Genomic DNA, 23,272 nt, shown 5'->3' with positions numbered 1-23,272 from the left:
AAAAGGAAAAATCAAGATCTGGAGAATAAGGCCCAGAAGAGTCCAGAGGGCAGAGGGGAGGAAAAACCAGAAAATAAAATGGTGAAGTTTCAGCGTCACCAAGGAATAGACTATGCCTGTGTGTTTGTGTATACAGGAAAGCTCAATCTCTTCAATACAGTGGTGCCTCGCAAGACGAAAAGAATCCGTTCTGTGATTCTCTTCGTCTAGCGGTTTTTTCATCTTGCGAAGCAAGCCCATTGAAGGATTAGCGGATTAGCGCTATTAGCGGCTTTTAGCGGCTTATCTGCTGATCGGATCAGCTGATAAGCGGCTTAGCAGCTTAGAAAAAGGGGGGAGGGGATAAAACCAGCAGGAACTCGCAAGACATTGTCGTCTTGCGAAGCAAGCCCATAGGAAATTCATTTTGCGAAGCACCTCCAAAACGGAAAACTCTTTCGTCTAGCGAGTTTTCCGTCTTGCGAGGCATTCGTCTTGCGGGGCACCACTGTATTGCTCATGAACCAAGGTTCTAGTTCAGGCATGGCCAAACTTGGTCCTCCAGCTGTTTTGGGACTACAACTCCCATCATCCCTAGCTAACAGAACCAGTGGTCAGGGATGATGGGAATTGTTGACCCAAAACATCTGGAGTACCAAGTTTGGCCATGCCTGGTCTGGACCAAGGATTGGTTCAGAGGGAAATGGCTGCAACCTTGAAGAAGCAACACATTCAAGGCAAGAAAACCCTTCTCTCAAAAAAGAAGTCAAAAGGCCCCAGAAGAAACAAAGAACTGCTGAGAATCTTGGAGCTAAGAAAACGAAGAAAAATAAGTGAGCTGCAGCACTTGAGGTGCAACCTCTTTTTCATCTCTCAACATCTCCAGATTCAATATTTTCTCTCGCACTACTTTTCTCTCTCACTCAAATCCAGTTCTGTATTGGTAAATGAAAAAAGTCGGAGGCCAACAGCTGTACAAACAGGTGTTGGGTTTTTTTTAAAAAATAATAATAATTCAATTAATTATTTTTGGGGAGTGACATATTCCTTGATAAAGCTGAAAAGAGAATCACGAAGGTCGTCAGAGCTGCCGGCAAATCTTGTATCGTCTTCACCCTGGTACACGATCTTGGTGCATGATCACAGCTCAGCTACAGCCTTTGCCAGCCTTACTGTCCTCATGTTCCAGCGCAAGGTCACGCAGGGATGCTGGCTGTAGGGAATATCGTACGTTGCACCTTTTTTCCACCGCAGTCCATAGCTTGAGCGAGGCCTAGTCACCACAGGAATCACTTACCTATTTCCCCTTGCTTTTGTAATCCAGAGTTCCAGACCCAGAAAAACACATGCCCTCCCTTGCAACAGGAAACACTCAGTCTGTTTACGAGCCAGAGATTGAACTAAATATCCCTTCAGTTCCACAGCTCTGTAGGCCTTGTCTTCAGCACCTCTGAACCACAACCCCACCATACAAAATAAATGAAACCCATGCTGCTCAGAGATTGGGTTGCAGGTAAGAAAATTAACACAGGAATAGATCACATATAGGGACGCGGATGGCGCTGTGGGTTAAACCACAGAGCCAAGGACTTGCTGATCAGAAGGTTGGCGGTTCAAATCCCCGCGACAAGGTGAGCTCCCGTAGCTGGGTCCCTGCTCCTGCCAACCTAGCAGTTCAAAAGCACATCAAAGTGCAAGTAGATAAATACTTGCCTCCGGCGGGAAGGTAAACGGCGTTTCCGTGCGCTGCTCTGGTTCGCCAGAAGTGGCTTAGTCATGCTGGCCACATGACCCAGAAGCTGTACACCGGCTCCCTTGGCCAATAAAGCGAGATGAGCACCACAATCCTAGAGTCCATCACGACTGGACCTAATGGTCAGGGGTCCCTTTACCTTTACCTTTAGATCACATATGAGACAAAGCAGCTCTTCAAGTATCCAGGTAAGTGATGGTGTAGGCTCCTGGGACTAATGCTCCCCCCCAAAATCAGTTGAGCCCTTCAAGCATTCTGGTCAAATACCCAAAAGCCCTCAGGGCTCTTTGTTTGTGGAATGCTCTCCCCAGGAAGGATCGCCTGACCCAGGGGTTGGCAAGGTTTACCTCACCTGGGCTGGTTCACTCCAGTGGAGATCCCTCTGTGGGCTAGATTGCACCCGCAATTTCTGGCATCTGAGCAAGTGCAGATGCGATTTCCAGTGCCGCGGAAGTGAGTCCCTGCGCTGCGCTGCGCAGGTTTAGCACAGCGCATGGGGACTCTCTGAGTGGGTGGCTCTGTTCAGGGGTGGCTTATGGGCTGGTTAAATGACCCCCGTGGGCCACTTGTGGCCCATGGGCCTTAGGTTCCCTACCCCTGGCCTGACCCCTTCATTACGTATCTTTATCTTTTAGGCAAAAACATTTCTCTTCTTCCAGGCCTTTAGCTAATGAAACAATCTATGACCTTTTATTATTATTATTTTTATAAATATTTTATTAAGTTTTCACAATCAAAAAGCATACAAAGAAAATACAAAATCACAAAGAAAAATACAATACAAACATGCAAACATTAAACACATCAAAAGAAAAAGAAAAAAAGAAGTAGAAACACATATAATAACAAAAAACAAAAATTCCCTCTTTCTTAATTTCTCATCTTCAATTAGCTTATTTTCCCGACTTCCTCACGTCTCCCGTTCTTGTATCCCTTTTTTAAAAATTAGTTTAGCAAAATTCATATCCTATTTATTTATCTGTTGTTAATCCAATCTAACATTTTACTTCGTTGCTGAAGCCCCTGCGATTCATTTCAATGTCCTTAACATTCATAAATTTTACAGTATTTCTGCAAATAAATTTTAAATTTCTTCCAATCTTCCTCCACCGTCTCCTCTCCCTGGTCTCGGATTCTGCCAGTCATTTCCGCCATCTCCATGTAGTCCATTAACTGCATCTGCCAATCTTCCAAGGTGGGTAGATCTTGTGTCTTCCAATGCTTTGCGATGAGGATTCTTGCTGCTGCTGTAGCATACATAAAGAAAGTTCTATCCTTCTTTAACACCGATTGGTCCACTATGCCCAGGAGGAAGGCCTCTGGTTTCTTCGGAAAAGTATATTTAAATACCTTTTTCAATCTATGACCTTTTAAACTGTGTGGGCTGGGTATTGTTTTTGTTTTTATGGTATGTGTTTTTTTGTTCTTATATTGAGACCCCTGGGTATAGGGCGGTATATCAACAACAACAACAACGGTCCTGTGACCTTTGGATGATGGTGGCGTAGAAATTTAATAATAATAAATAAAAATAATAAGGCATCAGGCCATCTCTTCTGGTACATGATAATGGGCCTAGTTAATCAAAGACCCGTCTAGTCCGGCAGTGTTCTCCCAGTGGCCAACCAGGGACTGGGTGCAACAGCATTTGCCACACTTGCGATTCCCAGCAGGTAATATTCCCACAGAGCCATCGTGCTTAGTAGCCCTTCATAGCCTAATCTTCCATGAAAAAGCCCATAACATCTCTTTCCTGCTTCTATAAAAATTCTTGCAGCATCATTTTCTCAGAGGAAACGTGGAGCTTTGACTTTAGATCCATGATCCCCTGTGATAAAAGACTGCAAAGATCTCCGTAATGTATTGTGGGGTGCAAAATAGTAGGGAGAGTGTTAATTAAAGTGATTTAAGAGGAGTAGGATCATGCCCCTATCTCTGTGGTCAAACGCAAGTGTTAAACTTCAAATCTATGCCCACATTGGCCTTGTAGCTTCTGTTACATAAGCAACTCTTCCCCCTTCTTTTCTTGAAGATAGCATTTTTTGATTACAAATAAACTTGCAACTTGTCTTCCCTTCAACCTTACATAACCTGCAAATAAGGTCATTTCCCCCCCTTATCAAAGTAACAAATATTTGCAGTGTGTCAGCTTGCAGATAACTCTGTGAGCCCTGCTACATCTTGTTTATAAAAGGCCATTGTCTGAGGAGCTTGTGTTATATCTATTCAACCATGGAGAGAAATAAGAAGCTTCACTTTTTGGCCCTTGCTCTTGCAGGTAAGATAGAATTTTATAGTTGGATAGAGGTACATTGGAAGGTGTTTCATATTGAGTCAGTCCATTGCTCTATCTAGTTCACTATTGTCTAGACCAGGGATTCCCAAACTTGGGTCTCCAGCTGTTTTGTGACTACAATTCTCATTACTCTTGACCACTGGTCCTGCTAGCTAGGGATGATGGGAGTTGTAGTCCAAAAACAGCTGGAGACCCAAGTTTGGGGTTCCCTGGTCTAGAGCAACTGGCAGTGGTCCTCCAAGGTTATATGACCCTTTGCCTGTTGGATGCCATCACATCAGCCTCAGTTTGGGGCCAATGGAATTGGTCACCCCAAACATCCTGAGGGCACCAGGTTGGCGGTTGAACATTCCCCTGCTCAGCTCCAGTGCTGAAGTCAACTTTGCTACCTTCACATGTGCAGTTCTCTGTTTAAGTCAAATGTGCCTTGGGGTTATGGAACAAAAATACTCTTTTAAGAAGTTGTAGTTTTGTTGTTGTTGTTTAGTCATTTAGTTGTGTCCAACTCTTCGTGACCCCATGGACCAGAGCATGCCAGGCACTCCTGTCTTCCACTGCCTCCCACAGTTTGGTCAAACTCATGCTGGTAGCTTGGAGAACACTGTCCAACCATCTCGTCCTCTGCCGTCCCCTTCTCCTTGTGCCCTCCATCTTTCCCAACATCAGGGTCTTTCCCAGGGAGTCTTCTCTTCTCATGAGGTGGACAAAGTATTGGAGCCCCAGCTTCAGGATCTGTCCTTCCAGTGAGCACTCAGGGCTGATTTCCTTCAGAATGGATCGGTTTGATCTTCTTGCAGTCCATGGGACTCTCAAGAGTCTCCTCCAGCACCATAATTCAAAAGCATCCATTCTTCGGCGATCAGCCTTCTTTATGGTCCAGCTCTCACTTCCATACATCACTAAGAAGTTGTACTGGGGGCCTGTAAAGGTGAACTGCGGTAGAAAAGTTGCCCAGATCAATTTGTGTTTCCCTTGATAAAAGACTTTCTTCAAAATGCATCTATAATGCAGCTGCCCTTTTTCTTGTTCTTGGATTGTGTTCAACAGCTGTTATTGATTCTTCATTCTTTCAGTAATTCAACGGTGTCTGTATCTCCACCCTTCCAATGCATTCCATTTTTTTGGAGCAGTTTACAATCGTTCAAAGTGCTGTGATCCATAAGAACAATATACAAACAGTATGAGGAGATAGAAATTCAGAGACTCCCCAGAAAAGAAACCCTCGTCTGCCTAATATGACAAAAGCTTGCTGGAACAGGGAAGCTTTCACCAGGCAGTAAAGGAGAGGGCCAAATCAACCTTCAGTAATCTGGTGCAACCACCAAGAAGGCCCATGGTCTTGTCCCAGTCAGTCAGGCATCCTGCACAGCTGGGGCACAGAGGAAGGTGTTTTAGGGAGTAGCAGGCTGGTTACAGGTACTGGGAGAGGCAGTCTTTAGTGTATCTTGGCTCAAGCCATTGATCTGCGAGGATGTCTACCTCTTTCGATCATAAGTAGCAAACTAATAATAATAATAATAATAATAATAATAATAATAATAATAATAATAATAAATGTTATTTATATCCCGCCCTCCCCAGCCGAAGCTGGGCTCAGGGCGGCTAACAACAATCAAAATAATCCAACGTTCTAAAAACATTTCATTATAAAAATTAATTAAAATCAAATTGGTGGCAACCATTAAGCAAAATTCTGTGCAGATTGCCAGAGGAGGGGGTCAGGCTGCGCCCTGACCAAAGGCCTGGTGGAACAGCTCTGTCTTGCAGGCCCTGCGGAAAGATGTCAAGTCCTGCAGGGCCCTAGTCTCTTGTGACAGAGCGTTCCACCAGATTGGAGCCGCGGCCGAGAAGGCCCTGGCTCTAGTTGAGGCCAGCCTAACCTCTCTGCGGCCTGGGATCTTCAGGATGTTTTTATTTGCAGACCGTTAGTTCCTCTGTGGGACATACCAGGAGAGTTCAAAGCAGTACCAAAGAAAGGGGAGAAGATACTGGAAAGGATGAATGCTTTTTGATAAATTAACTGGCAGTCTTTCAGTTCAAATATCTCCCCTAGTGGCTTCTTTGTCTCTTTACAAATAAGACCCTGCAGGTTCTTTGAAAAGGATGGTTTCTGAGCAATTTGTAAAGAAACATGCCCTTGAAGAAGGCACTTTTGCAAATTTTGCAGGCAAATTTAACAATAAACTTCCCCTGTTTTGTTTACATCATTAGATGCTTCCTGTTTTGGAAGATTTTCCTTTCAGCAAAATAGTTCCCCACACAACGTGCTTTAGGTTGTAGCTCTTCTTTAGGAACAACGGGACTGGTTTCAGCTGGAAAAAAGCAGCAATTCTGCCAGCTATCTGCTAAAGCAGGTAAAATGCAATATCCCTCTTCTCTCAATTCCTGTGATGGTGCCTTCCCGTTCTCCCCCAAAATGGATGGCCAAATGTTGGCTTTGGGAATGGCATGTGGTTATTCTTACCAGCAGGCTATAAAGAATGTCAGTCACCCATGTGAAAAACCAATAACTGGTAGCATCTGCTTTCCCCAAAATGAGAGATTTTTTTTTAAAGCCACCAGTGGGCAGCACAAGCTTTTGCTAAGGGGTTTTAAATTGTTTTTATTATTACTTCTAAGACCTTCTGTGCAAGTTCAGATCTAGAATTAAAATGCTTCCCTTCTCTAGAGATTGCGTGGGATTACGTATTTATTTATTCACGGGGGAGAAAGCGTATGGGATACGATCTCATTCAAAATGTTTCTGTTTGCAAAGTGGAATACAATAAACAGTATTCTTAAGGCCTGGCGGGATTAAGCGTTATTCTAAGCATGCCATAGAACAGTTCCCAAAGCAAACCGGGTCCCTGCTGTAGCGCAATTGCCAGAATTGTGGCAGCACAATATGCAGATTGTGCTTATCAAGTGTTTTCATGGCACTTTAAATATCGGTACATGATGTCCCCGTAAACTTCAGTATTTAAAAGGCCACGAACATTCTTGGCATCAGGTCACCAAAGAAAAGAAAGAATTTCTGGGGGTGGTCTGGGAGAAACAGTTACACCTCATATTGAGGGAACTCGGAAATCTTAACAGGGTGGACTGGAAAGGTGATAGTTGCAATTTGCTCAACAAATACTCTGATGTCAAGGTTCTTTTAATTCTGCAGAATTTATTTGTTTTTGGGAGGGTAGCGAATGTGCTGGGACTCGAGCTATATCTCTGTAAAGTTCACCATTACTCTGTGGGGTTAGGAAGCATTTTCAGAATGCCAGAAGTCCCAAAATGTTGTCAAAAGGCAATGGGATCGTGACCAGTCAAATAGCGCTAGGTGGAAATATGTAGACCATGGGTAGTCAAACTAAGGCCCAGGGGCTGGATCCAGCCCAATCGCCTTCTAAATCCCACCCATGGGCGGTCCAGGAATCAGTGTGTTTTTACATGAGTAGAATGTGTCCTTTTTAAAAGATGCATCTCTGGGTTATTTATGGGGCCTGCCTGATGTTTTTACATGAGTAGAATGTGTGCTTTTATTTAAAATTCATCTCTGGGTTATTTGTGGGACATAGGAATTTGTTTTCCATCCAAAAAAATATAGTGCAGCCCTCCCTCAAGGTCTGAGGGACAGTGGACTGCTGAAAGAGTTTACTGACCCCTGATGGACACCTACAATACGGAGATCTACTAGAGCAGGAATGGGGAATATTTGGACCTGCCAGATGTTAGACACGAATTCCCATTGGTCCCAGTCAGCTTGGCAAAGTATACAATGAGAGTTAAGTCAGAGATATATGTCCTACTGCTCTGCACGCAGTAGCATGCGCTCAGTGAACTAGGGGGACTAGGCTAGTCTCCTAAATGTTCCCGGTGAATTAGGGTATTAAAGTATTAAAGCCTGGAGCCTCCTTCCCAAAGCTCAGGCAGCTTCTGCCTAGCTTAGGGAGGAAGGAGTGATCCTCACATGCAGAATGTTGTGGCGTCATCACCACCCCAGTTGCTCTCTCAAGTTGGCGCCTCTGGCCCTAATTGTTTCCCTAGGAAAAATTTCACCAGACGCCACTGACTGTACAATAGTGCCATCCCCACAACTTAGTTATATTAGTTGCATCTGAAAAGGAGCACAAACGTCTGTACATTCAAAAGTGGGCCAGATCCTAAGTCAGTGTTCATGAAAATGCAGCCTTAGGTATCATCTCCTCTTCCACTTATCTTCCTTGGTGTCAAGTATGAGCCCATGGTGGACTCTGGAGGAAGCAGTCTGGAGCAGACAGCAAGAGCAAAGGATTGGCCGGGAGTAATTGTCTAATAGCTACTCAAAGATCAGGAACTAGGAAACAAGGGTGATCAGGCCAGGGCCCATGGGACAGACTCCCCCCCCCCCCAGTAATCAAAGCCACGAGGGACACGGGTGGCGCTGTGGGTTAAACCACAGAACCTAGGACTTGCCGATCAGAAGATCGGCGGTTCGAATCCCCGCAACAGGGTGAGCTCCCGTTGCTTGGTCCTTGCTCCTGCCAACCTAGCAGTTCGAAAGCACGTCAAAGTGCAACTAGATAAATAGGTACTGCTCCAGCGGGAAGGTAAACGGCGTTTCCGTGCGCTGCTCTGGTTCGCCAGAAGCGGCTTAGTCATGCTGGCCACATGACTCGGAAGCTGTACGCCGGCTCCCTCAGCCAATAAAGTGAGATGAGCGCCGCAACCCCAGAGTCAGCCACGACTTGACCTAATGGTCAGGGGTCCCCTTTACCTTTAACTAATCAAGGCCAGCTCAAGAAATTTAGCTGCCTGAGGCAATGGACATGTTGTGCATACCCCCAATTGGACTGGTAGTTGAAGCTTTCTCCAATACTAGTGAAAGGACACTTGAGGGCAGCAGGATAGTGTGTGGGGGAGGAAGCAGGCCGCATGATAATCATAGCTCTGGCCACGCCCCCACCTCATTATCTGCCGCCTGAGGCAGCTACCTCAGCCCTGCCAATGGGTGTTCAGTGCTGAGCCCTTAAAAACTCCCTGGGTGTGGCTTACGCCTTTCAGGCCCTGTGGAAGAAGTAAGTCAGACCTAGGGAATACAGTCATACCTCGGGTTACAGACGCTTCAGGTTGCGTTTTTTTGGGTTGCGAACCGCTGGAACCTGGAACGGGTTACTTCCGGATTTCGGTGGTCATGCATGTGCAGAAGTGCTAAATTGTGCTTTGCGCATGCGCAGAAGTGCCAAATTGCAACCTGCACGTGCGCAGACATGTCGCTGCGGGTTGCGGACACTGCGGATTGCGAACGTGCATCCCACACGGATCAGTATACACTGTATCCACTGTATCCACTGTATCCACTGTATACAGAAAGATAGAGAAAATGGTGAGCAGGCTTGTTGGCATGTGAGGCCCATCAGGACGAGAACGCTGCGTCTTCACTGGCGACTGGCCCGGGGGCTCACTGGCCTGCCCTGTTTCATGGGTAGTCTCTGGTTTGGAAGGTTCCAGGTTTCTGGGGTTGGACTCAGTGTCAAGATCCAGATGTAGGACTCAGTTGGCCAACTGTCAGTCACTGGGACCATGACTCCCCAAGTTCATAAATTATACTCTGGTGGGTAGCTAGCTGCAAGGTAGCACCTCTTATCGGGGCTTTTTTTCAGCCAGAACTTGCTGGAACTCTGGCACCTCTCAGGTGGCCGCCATTGCCATTCTAAGAGAACAAGAGGTGTTTGTGGTGAGTTCCGGCACCTTCTTTTCCAGAAGACTAGCGCTGCCTATTATAAACCAATGGGAGTCATACATATACTATAGAAGTGGATTAACTAGTTCCCGACACATTAACTGAAGAGTCATCCTGACCAGAAAGATCTCTTGGTTGGAATTGTGAATGTTGCTCTCAGCCACAGCTTCACTCCCACAATGGTTTATTGTGTGACTTAACCTTCCTGCAGCTTTGACATGCTTCTCATAAGAAAAGAGCCTTGCTTCGGAGATGGATTCAATCACTGATATACTGCTAAATTAAATGGGGATAATTACGTTGAATTGTAATTTGGGAGCCAGCAATTAATATTTCCAGAAGCTTTAGTCAAAAGTGAAAGGCTCCGTGCAGTGGGATTTTAATTGACCTTATATAATGTTTGGTGGCAACAGCAACTTCTTATTAACATTCATTCTTAGGGAGGAACTAATCTTGCCTGCTCCACCTTATGTAATTTATTTCTGAGTGGCATTTGTGAACATCATCCTAAAGAGGGCAATAGACAAATGGTATTGAGTTGGTATTATGACAATGGAGAGGGAAGGTTGCTATGATGGCACCTACCTTGGAGGGGCACTCCCTCTCTTCTTCACGTTGCCAAAAGAGGTCTCAGAAGCTCTTAGGGCACATCCAAACTGAAATATACTCAGAGTCGCAAAGTGATTTCATGCTCTTTATTCAGCTCATAGTGGTGAGGAGGAATGAATGAAAGTCCCCTCACAGTATCTGCTTTATATACATTATTTACACAATGGGCTGCACATGATTGGCTAATTCCGGAATTCTACTGTAAGCCAATCAGGTTGTGGATTCACTTCTATCTGGAGCAGGATTGGGTGGTTCCTGCCAACCAATCATACTGCTGCATTGTTCTAGGACCAATCAGACTGCTGCATTTTGGATCCTATTGTTCTAGGACCAATCAGACTGCTGCAGTTTGGATCCTATTCAACTCAGTACATAACACAAACCATACATTTAAATCACTTCTATGCTACTGTGACAGTCTGTCCTGATCCTCTGGCCTACCTGCCAGCCAGAAAGTGTGCCAAGACCAAGTCCAAAAACTGAGGGTTGTTCAGCACCCACAAAGTCCACAGTCTGAGATCTGAAGCCGAAGGTCAGGAAACGAGGTTTAGGGTCGATCCAAGTCCCAAGTCAGGATGCAGTCCGGCATCAAGCCTGAAGTAGAAACCTGTGGAGGTTCAGGAGTATCCAACACAAGGTCCCTCAATTAATATTAATAATAAAAATAACAAATTAATTTTATTATTTATACCCTGCCCATCTGGCTGGGTTTCCCAGCCACTCTGGGCAGCTCCCGACATAATATTAAAAACACAAGAAAACATCAAACATTTTAAAAAAACTTCACTAAACAGAGCTGCCTTCTAAAAGTCAGAAAGTTGTTTATTTCCTTGACCTCTGATAGGAGGGCATTCCACAGGGCGGGTGCCACTACCGAGAAGGCCCTCTGTAACCTCACTTCTCGCAGTGAGGGAACTGCCAGAAGGCCTTTGGAGCTGGACCTCCTTCCTTCCTTCCTTCCTTCCTTCCTTCCTTCCTTCCTTCCTTCCTTCCTTCTTTCTTTCTTTCTTTCTTTCTTTCTTTCTTTCTTTCTTTCTTTCTTTCTTTCTGTATCTATTTGGTTTTTCAGATAAAAAAATTGCAGTCACATGTCCAACATACAGCATAAAAACAAGATTCCAATGGATCTCTTGGAGTTCCCTCCTCCCCTTTGTGGGTCCCATTGTTAATCATTTCCTCCTGCATCTTTTATAATAATCCAGATCTTTTACCTCTCTATTGTGTCCAAAATTCACCACTAAACTACAAGTGATATGCCAATGCTGCTAACGATTTGAACTTTTTACAATGGTCTTTAAGATAAGATATAAATGTTCCTTATTAAAATTTTGTTATTGGCCCAGAGATGGAAATAAGATAAAGTCCCTACCAGAGAAGAATGGCAGATCAAGTTGATGGATTATTCTCAAATGGCAAAAATGACCGGAAGAATCAGAAATCAGGAAGATTGTATCCACTAATTTCTGTTTCTCCCCTCTTAGTTTTAAGCCAGGCTTACGCTGTGAGGGAAGATGGACTATATGGTTACTCTTTGACCGGAAAACCAGAGAAGACAGAGAAAGGCTGGAGGTAAAAGTCAGCTTTTGTTATTCCTCTCCACCCCAGTTCTTTGTGTATTTAATATTTTGTACACAGACAACACTTTTCTGATATCTCTTGATTTTTCCTCAAATGTAAAGCCTTGCTTGATAGTGAAGAAGCCATATGCTTTGCAAATGGATGTGGATTGCTTAATGCTGAAAACAATGCAAAGAGCAACGGAAAAGTGCAACGACTGTGCATATTGCGCAATGCTTAAGCTAGCAAAGATAAAAGATAGCTAACTACATTTACCCGCACAGAAGCCCAGGCAAAACTGCACTCCAAAGGTTGCAGTGTACACCCAGAGCTCTGCATAAGCAAGAATAATCCATCTCTTCTGTGATGGGGAATGCCTCCCACACACATAATAATAATAATAATAATAATAATAATAATAATAATAATAATAATATTTTTTATTATTTATACCCCGCCCATCTGGCTGGGTTTCCCCAGCCACTCTGGGCAGCTTACAGCACATACAAATTGTAAAACATTAGACATTAAAAATTTCCCGATACAGGGTTGCCATCAGATATCTTCTAAAAGTCAGTTAGTTGTTTATTTTCTTGACATTTGACTGAAGGGTGTTCCACAGGGCGGGCACCACTACCGAGAAGGCCCTCTACCTCGCACTATATCAAGGGGATACTCCCTGATATTGAAAAGAGTAAGTCAATCTTTGCTCATGTGGAGTTCACGGCTCTACACAGCTATAAAAATAACACTCTGAAAAATAACCACTTTAAAGCTCACAATGGAAAATTCCATGGAGTTCCAATTTCCACTCCACAGCGCCATCTGTTGTCACATTGTTATAACACATTTATAACGTTTTATTTTTACTAATGTAGCTGAGTCCGTGCATGTAGTCTAATATCCTTTGAGCTGAGTTCTACTTGTGGAAAGAGTGCTTGCGACACCTGCTAATGGAAGAGGGGTAGGCAAAGTGTGCCGATTCCTCTTTCCTTCTGTCCCCACACCCTCAATCTTCTCTGGGACATTGTGGGACCATATGGAGTAGCACAGGAGAGGGAGATTAGGCAAATATTCCCTCTCTCCTTCTATCAGAAAGAGCCTCTCCTGGATCAGAGGTGCTACCCTTCATGGTAAAACTCCTTCTATGAGCAGAAGGGTATCTTAGGATCCAGTCCGGAGTGTCTGGAGAGTAGAAACCATTAATGCTTTATTTTAATAACAAACAATGGAGCCTGGCTCATGGCATAAGAATTGATTTGATTTTCGCAAATGGAATTGCAACGCAATGGTTCTGAATCAATAAAACTGTTCACTGGATGGGAACTAGATGACATAAAGTTGGATTTAATTACCACAAACTGAATCACAATACAATTATTCTGGATGAATAAAGGGTTCACTAGAAGGGACACAGAGTAATAATGGACATTTATGTCCCAGATGCCTTCTCTGCCTGTGGACCTATGTGGCCATGTGGCATTTTATTGAATTATAAGACCTTGATTGTAGAATTTTGATCCTGATTTAGCCGATCCAGATTAAAATCCCAACCGATTCATGGATCCATTTCCTTGAGTCTCCATGTAAACTGTATTGTAAAACACTTTGCAGAAATGTCATAAAGCGGTGGGTAATATTCTTTCGATGGGATATATTTAGACACATGAACTGATCACTAGAGTGAGATTTTGGAGATGTATGCTTACCGAATGTTCAGAGAACAAAATATTTTTCACTCCTTGCTGACTGCTCATAGAAACAGACAATATAGTATGAAGATAAATGGTGGTGTGTCTTTTCCAGGGTGGCCCTGTCAAGACGTGGAACAGCTTCCCTCTATGGAAATGACATTCCTCAACTTGCGTTGGATGTGGAGTTTCAGACAGAGGACAGAGTCAGGTTTAAGGTGAGTGAAAGAGAAAGCAAGCAAGGAAAGAAGTTGGTCAGTAATAATAATAATAATAATAATAATAATAATAATAATAATAATTTATTATTTGTACCCCGCCCATCTGGCTGGGTTTCCCCAGCCACTCTGGGCGGCTTCCAACAGAAGGTTAAAAATACATTAAAACATCAGTCATTAAAAACTTTAAGATGTCTTCTGAATGTCAGGTTGTTGTTTATCGCTTTGACATCTGATGGGAGGGTGTTCCACAGGGCGGACGCCACTACCGAGAAGGCCCTCTGCCTGGTTCCCTGTAACCTCACTTCTCACAATGAGGGAACCGCCAGAAGGCCCTCGGCGCTGGACCTCAGCGTCCGGACAGAACGATGGGAGTGGAGACGCTACTTCAGGTATACTGGGCCGAGGCCATTTAGGGCTTTAAAGGTCAACACCAGCACTTTGAATTGTGCTCGGAAACATACTGGGAGCCAATGTAGGTCTTTCAAGACCGGTGTTATGTGGTCTCGGCAGCCACTCCCAGTCACCAGTCTAGCTGCCGCATTCTGGATTAGTTGTAGTTTCCGAGTCACCTTCAAAGGTAGCCCCATGTAGAGCGCATTGCAGTAGTCCAAGCGGGAGATAACCAGAGCATGCACCACTCTGGCGAGACAGTCTGTGGGCAGGTAGGATCTCAGCCTGCGTACCAGGTGGAGTTGGTAGACAGATGCCCTGGATACAGAATTGACATGCGCCTATCATTTATGCACAACCTACTGATAACTCTATGTTTATTTTGCATGTGTCTCTTCTTATTTGGAAATAGATCTATGACCCTAACAACCAACGCTTCGAAGTTCCTCTCAAGATTGAATCCCCTCCTCTCGCTGCTGCTGACACCAGCTATGACATTGAATTTGTCAACGATTTATCTCTTCGGTTTAAAATCATAAGGAAAGCCACAGGAACTGTTCTGTGAGTACAAGCTATATTAAGTTTGCTTGCTGGGGGAAAAAAAAGAAAACAAGAAGTGTTGGAACTGAGATGAGCACCATTTCTCATGCATTTCAGCTTGGCTCAGCATGAAAGGAAAAGAAAAATGATCCTTTCTATCCTGAGTATAAGTTCCGTTTGTCACAGAAATAGCAGGGAGCAAATTATTCCTTGTCTTTGCTGAAGGGATAAAATGCCAGGTGCACACATGCAGATGAAGAAATATTGAGTGAGTATATTTTCTTTCCATAATCCCTCATCAGATGGGTGATTAGCTAATACTCTTCGCCCTTGTGCAGATATGAGTTAGTGTTATGTACTGAGTTGATCAGGATTCAAAAGGCGGCAGTCTGATTGGTGCTAGAACAATAGGATTCAGAATGCAGCAGTCTGATTGGTCCTAGAACAATAGGGTTCAGAATGCAGCAGTCTGATTGGTCCACAGGAGCCACCCAATCCAGCTCCAGGTGGAAGTGAATCCGCAACCTGATTGGCCTACAGGTGAATCCTGGAATTAGCCAATCACGTGGGGCCCATTGTGTAAATAATGTATATAAAGCAGACATTCTGGGGGAACTTCCATTCCTCCTCACCACTATGAGCTGAATAAAGAGCATGAAATCCACTCTCGACTCCGAGTGTATTTCAGTTAGTTTAAGACTTCTTCAAGAAAAGGTGCATTATCTGTGTCCAGATATTCACATGTAATGATCACACTGTATCTACATATCCATGTAGCCATAGCCGGTCTCAACTTTTGGTCATGCATACATGCAGTGAAATGGGTAATCATCATCATATGTTATGATCTACATGTAGGATGGCATTTATTCTCACATGAAATCTGCGTAGGAAATTGAGAATGTATGAAGAGGCCCTGAGACAAGGATAAGATCGTCTGCTAGGTTTTGGGCATCTGGTTCTGGTTTCTGAAATGTGGATTTAATGGCATTTGCCAGCTTTACGAAAAGAGGAGACTGAGCAGTAGTTTAGAGGAAGCCAGAGGGCAGTCTTGGCTAATACGTTTATCGGCAGTAAAGCAAGATGCTTGGCTGCTTAACATTGCCTGGAAGGAAAAACAGTATCAGGAAATCATGATTCCTTTCAGGGGCTTATGTAAGTTCTTGCAAAATCTGCTTCTCTTTCTTTCTTTCAATGGAGAATTAATTTTCAAGGTGATGCTTGGTTAGTCGCTTTTACCAAAAGAGGATGTGTTGAATGAAACATTAGCGTGGGAAAAAGACTAGCAGGGATTTCATATAACATGTTCAGAAAGGAGGGGGGAAGGCATAGACAGTGCCAGGGGGAGGCAGGGGAGCTGTTAAAAACAACACCCCCCCCCAGCAAGTCGCTCTCCTTCCACTTATTCCGCCCCCATTTCTGAACTCCTGTTTATTAACAAGTGCATTTTTTTTCTTTCTCAATTTTCACCCACTTAGAAATACACCGTATTTTTTGTTCTATAAGACTCACTTTTTTCCCTCCTAAAAAGTAAGGGGAAATGTGTGTGCGTCCTAGGGAGCGAATGCAGGCTGCGCAGCTATCACAGAACAGCAGGCTGCTTTCACTGCACAGCGATCCCTCTTGCTGTTCTGGCTTCTGAGATTCAGAATCCCCCCCCCTTGTTTTCCTCCTCCAAAAACTAGGTGCGTCTTGTGGTCTGGTTATACAGCGAAAAATATGGTACTTTGACCCCTCAATATCCCCTCTGCCATTTTTCCATGGCATGAAGGACACAGCCAGTCAGTATTGATTTTAGGGTCTCTAGCCCAACTGAAATGCACTCTTCTTCATTTCATTTTTTGTGTGAAATGAAAATCCTTGCTCCTTGCATGCATTGGTTCCTCTGTTCAAACTGGACCATGTTGTTCCCCTCAAAAAACTTACACTAGCCGGGCGAAGAGGGGAGGGGCAAAGGGACGTTCTTGATGCCATCTTAGAACCGTGTCTGCCCAACTTAAACTAGCAGTGTGGCTATTCCCATACTGTAGTTGCATAGCTGTCAACTTACAGATTTGAAAATAAGGGACCAGCAGCCTCGAAAATAAGGGATCAGCAGCCAAAATAAGGGATTTTCCGGGCACAGGTATGTTCAACTTCTGAGCCCCTCTGAGCCAAAGGCAGAAAGCCCAGCCAGCAGCCAAATGAAGCCTCATCAATAAGGGACAGCAGCGGGACATGGCGCTGGGATAAGGGACTGTCCCGCCCAATAAGGGACACTTGACAGCTATGTGTAGTTGTTTGACTGGCATTTATTCTTCTTGTTTGGTTTTTGCCTTTTCATCCCTCCCTTGAAATCATTGGGACTGAAACTCTCAGTCTACACCCATAAGCATGCAATTAACTCATGCTTTATAGGGAAGGGAGTCCCACTAGACCAAGTGGGATTTTCTTCTTAGTATGCAACTTTAGGACTGTCCTGCCTTTCTCATTTGTTTTCTGTGGGGCTTAGGCATGCCCGGCTACCGCCACATGCATATTTGCACTGGCAAATTCTGCTACACAGAAAAGAGTGGAGTTAATATAGTCGGCTTATCAGAAAGCCAAGCCGGGGTTTACAAAGGGATGCGCCTCGATTGCTTAACATTAAATGAACATCCGTACAGTGGTACCTCGGGTTACATACACTTCAGGTTACAGACGCTTCAGGTTACAGACTCTACTAACCCAGAAATAGTACCTTGGGTTAAGAACTTTGCTTCAGGATGAGAACAGAAATTGCGCGGCAGCAGCGGGAGGCCCCATTAGCTAAAGTGTTGCTTCAGGTTAAGAACAGTTTCAGGTTAAGAACGGACCTCCAGAACGAATTAAGTACTTAACCCGAGGTACCACTGTACAGTGGTACCTTGGGTTACATACGCTTCAGGTTATAGACACTTCAGGTTACAGACTCCGCTAACCCAGAAATAGTACCTCAAATTAAGAACTTTGCTTCAGGATGAGAACAGAAATTACATGGCAGCAGCGGGAGGCCCCATTAGCTAAAGTGGTGCTTCAGGTTAAGAACAGTTTCAGGTTAAGAACGGACCTCCGGAATGAATTACCATAAGTACTTAACCAGAGGTACCACTGTATATATATATGATATTGCTTGAATTCACAACGCGCAAGAGAATCGTCACCTTGGATCTTGTACCTTGGATCTCGAACGCCTTGGCTCCCGAACAAATTGGCTCCTGAATGATCGAAACCTGGAAGTGAGTGCTCTGAATTTCGAACGATTTTCGGAAGCTGAATGTTCAGCATGGCTTCCATGGCTTCCAATTGGCTGCAGGAGCTTCCTGCAGAAGCCATGTTTGGGTTTCCGAACGTTTTGGAAGTTGAACAGACGTCGGGAACAGATTCCTTTCGACTTCCAAGGTACGACTGTATTCCTTTTCCAGATGGGGAGCTCAGCCATAGGGTATTCTCCAGGAGACCCTGGGTGAGTAAGAGCTTTCATCCAGATGTTAGAAGTTTGGGGTTTATACTCTAGTCCAGGTCTCCCATACTTGGTCCCCTCCAGATGTTTTGGACAGCAACTCTTATCATCCACAGGCAGCATCAAAACATCTGTAGAGCACCAGATTGGGGAAACTTGCTCTAGTCCTGGCTCATTTGCACCCAACTTGATTTGATTTGATATTTCGATGCGACTTTTCATACAAATGAACCGCAAAGCGGCTTACAAGCAATCAATAGCAATAACATAAGAGAACATCACAAATACAGCACCAATTATATAGGATGATTAGCAAATCATCAGTAAAGCAATTACAAATAACCAGTAAAGCAATTACAAATTATTAGTAGAATCATAGAATTGTCAAGTTGGAAGGGACCACAGACCGCAAGGGTAATCTATTCCAACCCTCTGCAATGCAGGAATATTTCACCCAACATGGGGCTCAAACTCGCAGCCTTGAGGTTAAGAGTTTCACTCTCCACCAACTGAACTATCTATGTCACCGGTAAAACAATAATAATCTGTAAAACACTATTAGCAAAACAACTAAAGTACAGTGGTACCTCGGGTTAAGTACTTAATTCGTTCCGGAGGTCCGTTCTTAACCTGAAACTGTTCTTAACCTGAAGCACCACTTTAGCTAATGGGACCTCCTGCTGCCGCCGCGCCGCCGGAGCCCAATTTCTGTTCTCATCCTGAAGCAAAGTTCTTAACCTGAAGCACTATTTCTGGGTTAGCGGAGTCTGTAACCTGAAGCGTATGTAACCTGAAGCGTATGTAACACGAGGTACCACTGTAATAAGCTGAGCAACACAATTGCAGCAGAAGTCTTATTACAGGACTCACAAAGTACTACAGCTAATCTATAAAACAATATTGTCAGCATGAACAAAATTGCATCCAGAAAATAAACTGAGCGCTGCTGAATTCATGCACAAATTCTCCCCACCCTGATGACCCATAATCTTTTCACTCTGTTCAGTTTGTTCTTGTTTGCATTGTTCCCTGGCATGAGGCTCAGGAAAGACCCAGGCAGTAGCAACTGGGGCGTTTCTCCCAGTTTCCAAACACAACATGCCATCTACACTGCTACATTGGCTGCTACCAGAACCATATTCTGCAGGCCAGGAGCCACTGTGCCTCTTAGTGAAACGCCATCCAGATACATGTTTACCTGCATAACAGGTATATTGAAACCTAAGAAGAATCAGATGGGTGAGGTGGGTAGGAAATGTCAAGTATAAGGTTAAAAAATATAAAAATAATTCTAAGCCAAGGCAAACTTTTTCAACAGAAGGAAAACCTGGCAGGAATTAGAAAACAGTGGAGAGGAATATTTGGATAGGATCTCTCTCTGTGTGTTTTCCAGCCAGGGGTTTCAAAATTAAAGCAGAATTTTGGATAAATGTGTGAAAAAGCAGGCGGTCATTGGGGCTTGCAGAAGAGCTTGTGGCAGGAAAAAGGCTTTAATTAATATGCCAGAAAACTGACACACACACACACACACACACAGAGAGAGAGAGAGAGAGAGAGAGAGAGAGAGAGAGAGAGAGAGAGAATGTGCAACCAGCTGCAGCAGTGCAGGGCTAGTTGTTTGCCAATAAAGAAAGGGACCGATTTTGCATCTTTGAAAATAAAATATTGCTCAAAGCAATCAATAAGCTGCAAATGAGGCCGGCGGGCAGTTTTTCCAGCTGCATTTGAATGCCTGAATAGATGATAAATTGTGTCTAGAGAGCAACACAAAATCATTCTGTACCTGCTGTATAATTTGCAGGCCCCTAAAGAAGCTCTGCCATTGCTCTGAGTCACCTCTGAGTTCCCAGACCTTTGTACCTTTTATCTCTGTCAAGCAGGCTTTATATTTTTGGATAACCTTGCCCCAAAAGCCCTAATGCACCTCCCTATCCCACAATTTTCCTGGCATAATTCAGGTTAACCCCATTCCAAGGGATGCTGTTGACATAGTGACATGTAGATATTTATATCCAGGGTTAAATCACCTCCCTGCCTTTCTATACTATAATCACTGCAATAAGTAATACGACGCATTACTTACTATACCACAGAGATTTAACAAAGACTGGCTAATTTCCATAGATAAATGGGTTAGACAGAATAAGCATGCTTTTGACAGTGATATTAGGTGCTTTGCTCAGTTCTCCTCCATGATCTGGCTGGGAAGCAGCTATCAAGACTTTCCCCCAGGCCAGCATGGCTGCCCACCTCGTAGCAATTGTCACAACTCAGCGGTTTAGGCATTGAGTGAGTCTCTGGTGGAGGGGAGGTTGTAGCCCAGGTTTTCCCAAACTTGGGTCTCCAGCTGTTTTTGGACTACAACTCCCATCGTCCCTAGCTAGCAGGACCAATGGTCTTGGATGATGGGAATTGTAGTCCAAAACAGTTGGAGACCCAAGTTTGGGAAACATTGCTGTAGCCTCTGCCTGCTCCTCCAGGTTTTGGGGGTATCCTGTTAAAAGGATCCAGTGGGAGTTGCTTCTGTCTGGAAGCCCAGCCGGGGGTGTGGGCCATAGCACTTCTCAAAGGGGTCCCAATTTGACATGTGTCATAGGCCCCTCCTTCACCCCTGGGTTTACCCCATCTGGTATACCCCCAGAAGATAGGCTGGTATCTCAATGATTATATTCAATGCCTATGCCAAACCTCTGTATCTGTAGTCAATAAAGTTGTGGCCTGATTTGACCCAAAATACAGCTTATTGGAATGCGAGTGGCGCTGTGGGTTAAACCACAGAGCCTAGGACTTGCTGATCGGAAGGTCAGCGGTTCGAATCCCCGCAATGGGGTGAGCTCCCGTTGCTCGGTCCCTGCTCCTGCCAACCTAGCAGTTCGAAAGCACGTCAAAGTGCAAGTAGATAAATAGGTACCGCTCCAGCGGTATAATTCTACTCTGGTTCACTAGAAGCGGTTTAGTCATGCTGGCCACATGACCCGGAAGCTGTATGCCGGCTCCCTCGGCCAATAAAGCGAGATGAGCGCTGCAACCCCAGAGTCGGCCACGACTAGACCTAATGGTCAGGGGACCCTTTACCTTTACCTTTACTGCTTATTGGGGTGACAGTCATGGGGGCTGCTGGGGGGTGGGTGGGTCACACAAATGTGCTTTATCTGGCTACTATATTGTGTAACATATAGCTATGTTCTGTATCTAAGTGAAAAATCCTGATGGGGAGTTTTTAAATGTCAGACTTGCAGGAGAAAAAGAGGCAGCATATTGAATGGGGACAAGTTAGCCTAGGGGGGAGTGTACATTCTTGATTGCTGTTTACATTATACTCAGCATTTCAGCTCCTGCAGAGAGATTGTTTGCAGTGACCAAAATGCATGAGCATCAGATAGTGTTTGTAGGGGTTAATAGGCCAGGACTCTGTCAGAGGAGCTAAGTAGGCAAGGCTGCGATGTTAAATTGGGTGGACATCAAGGGATGACCTCCTGCAAATATGGTGGTTACGTAGTAAGGACGGACGTCAGTGAAATACTCTACACATGAACAATTTTTTTCAAACCTTGACAGCACCAGGCGTTAGGTGAAAAACAGAGATTAGATGCACAGCTTCTGTGCAACTGATTCTTACAATACTTATGTGCAGAATGCCTCAGCCCCAGGGCTGTATCCAAGGTTAGTTCTGCTCAGAGAAGACGCATCAAAATTAATGGAAGTGAATAACTCAGGTTCGTTAATTTCAATGGGTTTACTCTGAGTATAACTTTGCCGCCTTCACGGAAGGTCCTCGTGGTAACTTCAGGGAAGCCCCAGGAATCCTTGTCTAAATGTTTTCCTTCCGTTGCTCACAGTTGCATGCTGCAATGGCACTGGGAGCATGCAATGGCACTGGGAACATGTTTTTATGCAGGGTACCGCTTAGAGCTTTTAAAAGGATTAAGCAGTTTGTAGCTGCTTTTAAATAAATGCACATATGGATACTGTGTGGACCAACTCTTAGTTCTGATGAACTAAGTGGAACTGAGTAGAAGACTATGAATCACAGGGATGGGGAAAGAGAGTGTGTGAATTCAACAGTGCTGAGTTTGTATTTGGCTGTTAGTTAAGATTGCTCTGTGGGTTATGAGTGCTGTAATGCTTTGGGAATTTTATAACGATTAGCCTTTTATATAGCTGTTCTGGGATTTTCTGCATGAAAGGCAGATGTTCTATAGCATTCCCCACATTGAGTGCATTGGGACACGGGTGGCACTGTGGTGTAAACCACAGAGCCTAGGGCTTGCAGATCGGAAGGTCAGTGGTTCGAATCCCTGCGAGGGGGTGATCTCCCGTTGCTCAGTCCCTGCTCCTGCCAACCTAGCAGTTCGAAAGCATGTCAAAGTGCAAGTAGATAAATAGGTACCGCTCCGGTGGGAAGGTAAACAGCGTTTCCCTACACTGCTCTGGTTTTGCCAGAAGTGGCTCAGTCATGCTGGCCACATGACCCGGAAAAACTGTCTGCAGACAAACACCGGCTCTCTTGGCCAGTAAAGCGAGATGAGTGCCACAACCCCAGAGTCATTCACGACTGGACTTAATTGTCAGGGGTCCTTTACCTTTTTTACATTGAGTGCAGCCCCCAGACTGGATAAGGTTGCCCACCTCTGCAATACAAAACCACCCAGTTTTACTCCCATGTTACCATGGGGTAAGCTTGTGTCGCGAATCCAATGCTAGGGGAATAACTGCTACCTCTTGACCTTAGAGTTTAGGGTACTGTCCACATCCTCTACCCACATGCAGAGTTCCTGAGACATTTGCATTCATGCCGGAAACCAACCATATGCCAGGAAATAATGGAGCTCTGTGTCACCTCACTTGCCAAGAACTTAACTGTGAAGCTGCCCCTTGGTGGTAGTCCAGTATCTCTGTAGGGTGGCCTGATTACATCGAAGTAACAGGATCCTGAATTAGATGGAGTGTTACTTTGCTCCTACGTGATCATTCTCGAATGGCCAACAATATATTTTCCCCTTTAACAACTTAGTGTGGGCCTGCCATTTGTAATACAAGTCAGAAAATCTTTCCCCCAGCCAGACAATTTCTCTGCAATATTG

General features: G+C 44.5%; 1 protein-coding gene across 1 annotated transcript in view; it reads left to right on the top strand.

Annotated features, from left to right (window-relative positions):
• Window positions 1-3,896: 3,896 nt before the first annotated feature.
• LOC308596474 (sucrase-isomaltase, intestinal-like) overlaps window positions 3,897-23,272 on the top strand; it is a 92,614-nt gene continuing 73,238 nt past the window's right edge. Inside the window, exons 1-4 of the mRNA XM_081211545.1 lie at window positions 3,897-4,010; window positions 11,811-11,898; window positions 13,693-13,795; window positions 14,601-14,749. Coding sequence (XP_081067671.1) covers window positions 3,965-4,010; window positions 11,811-11,898; window positions 13,693-13,795; window positions 14,601-14,749 — 386 coding nt within the window. The 5' untranslated portion in view covers window positions 3,897-3,964. The remainder of the gene's footprint in view (window positions 4,011-11,810; window positions 11,899-13,692; window positions 13,796-14,600; window positions 14,750-23,272) is intronic.

Source organism: Podarcis bocagei (assembly GCF_964188305.1).
Source record: "Podarcis bocagei genome assembly, chromosome: 10".
In the NCBI taxonomy this organism is placed as follows: Eukaryota; Metazoa; Chordata; class Lepidosauria; order Squamata; family Lacertidae; genus Podarcis; species Podarcis bocagei.
This window is presented reverse-complemented; position numbering and strand designations above follow the sequence as displayed.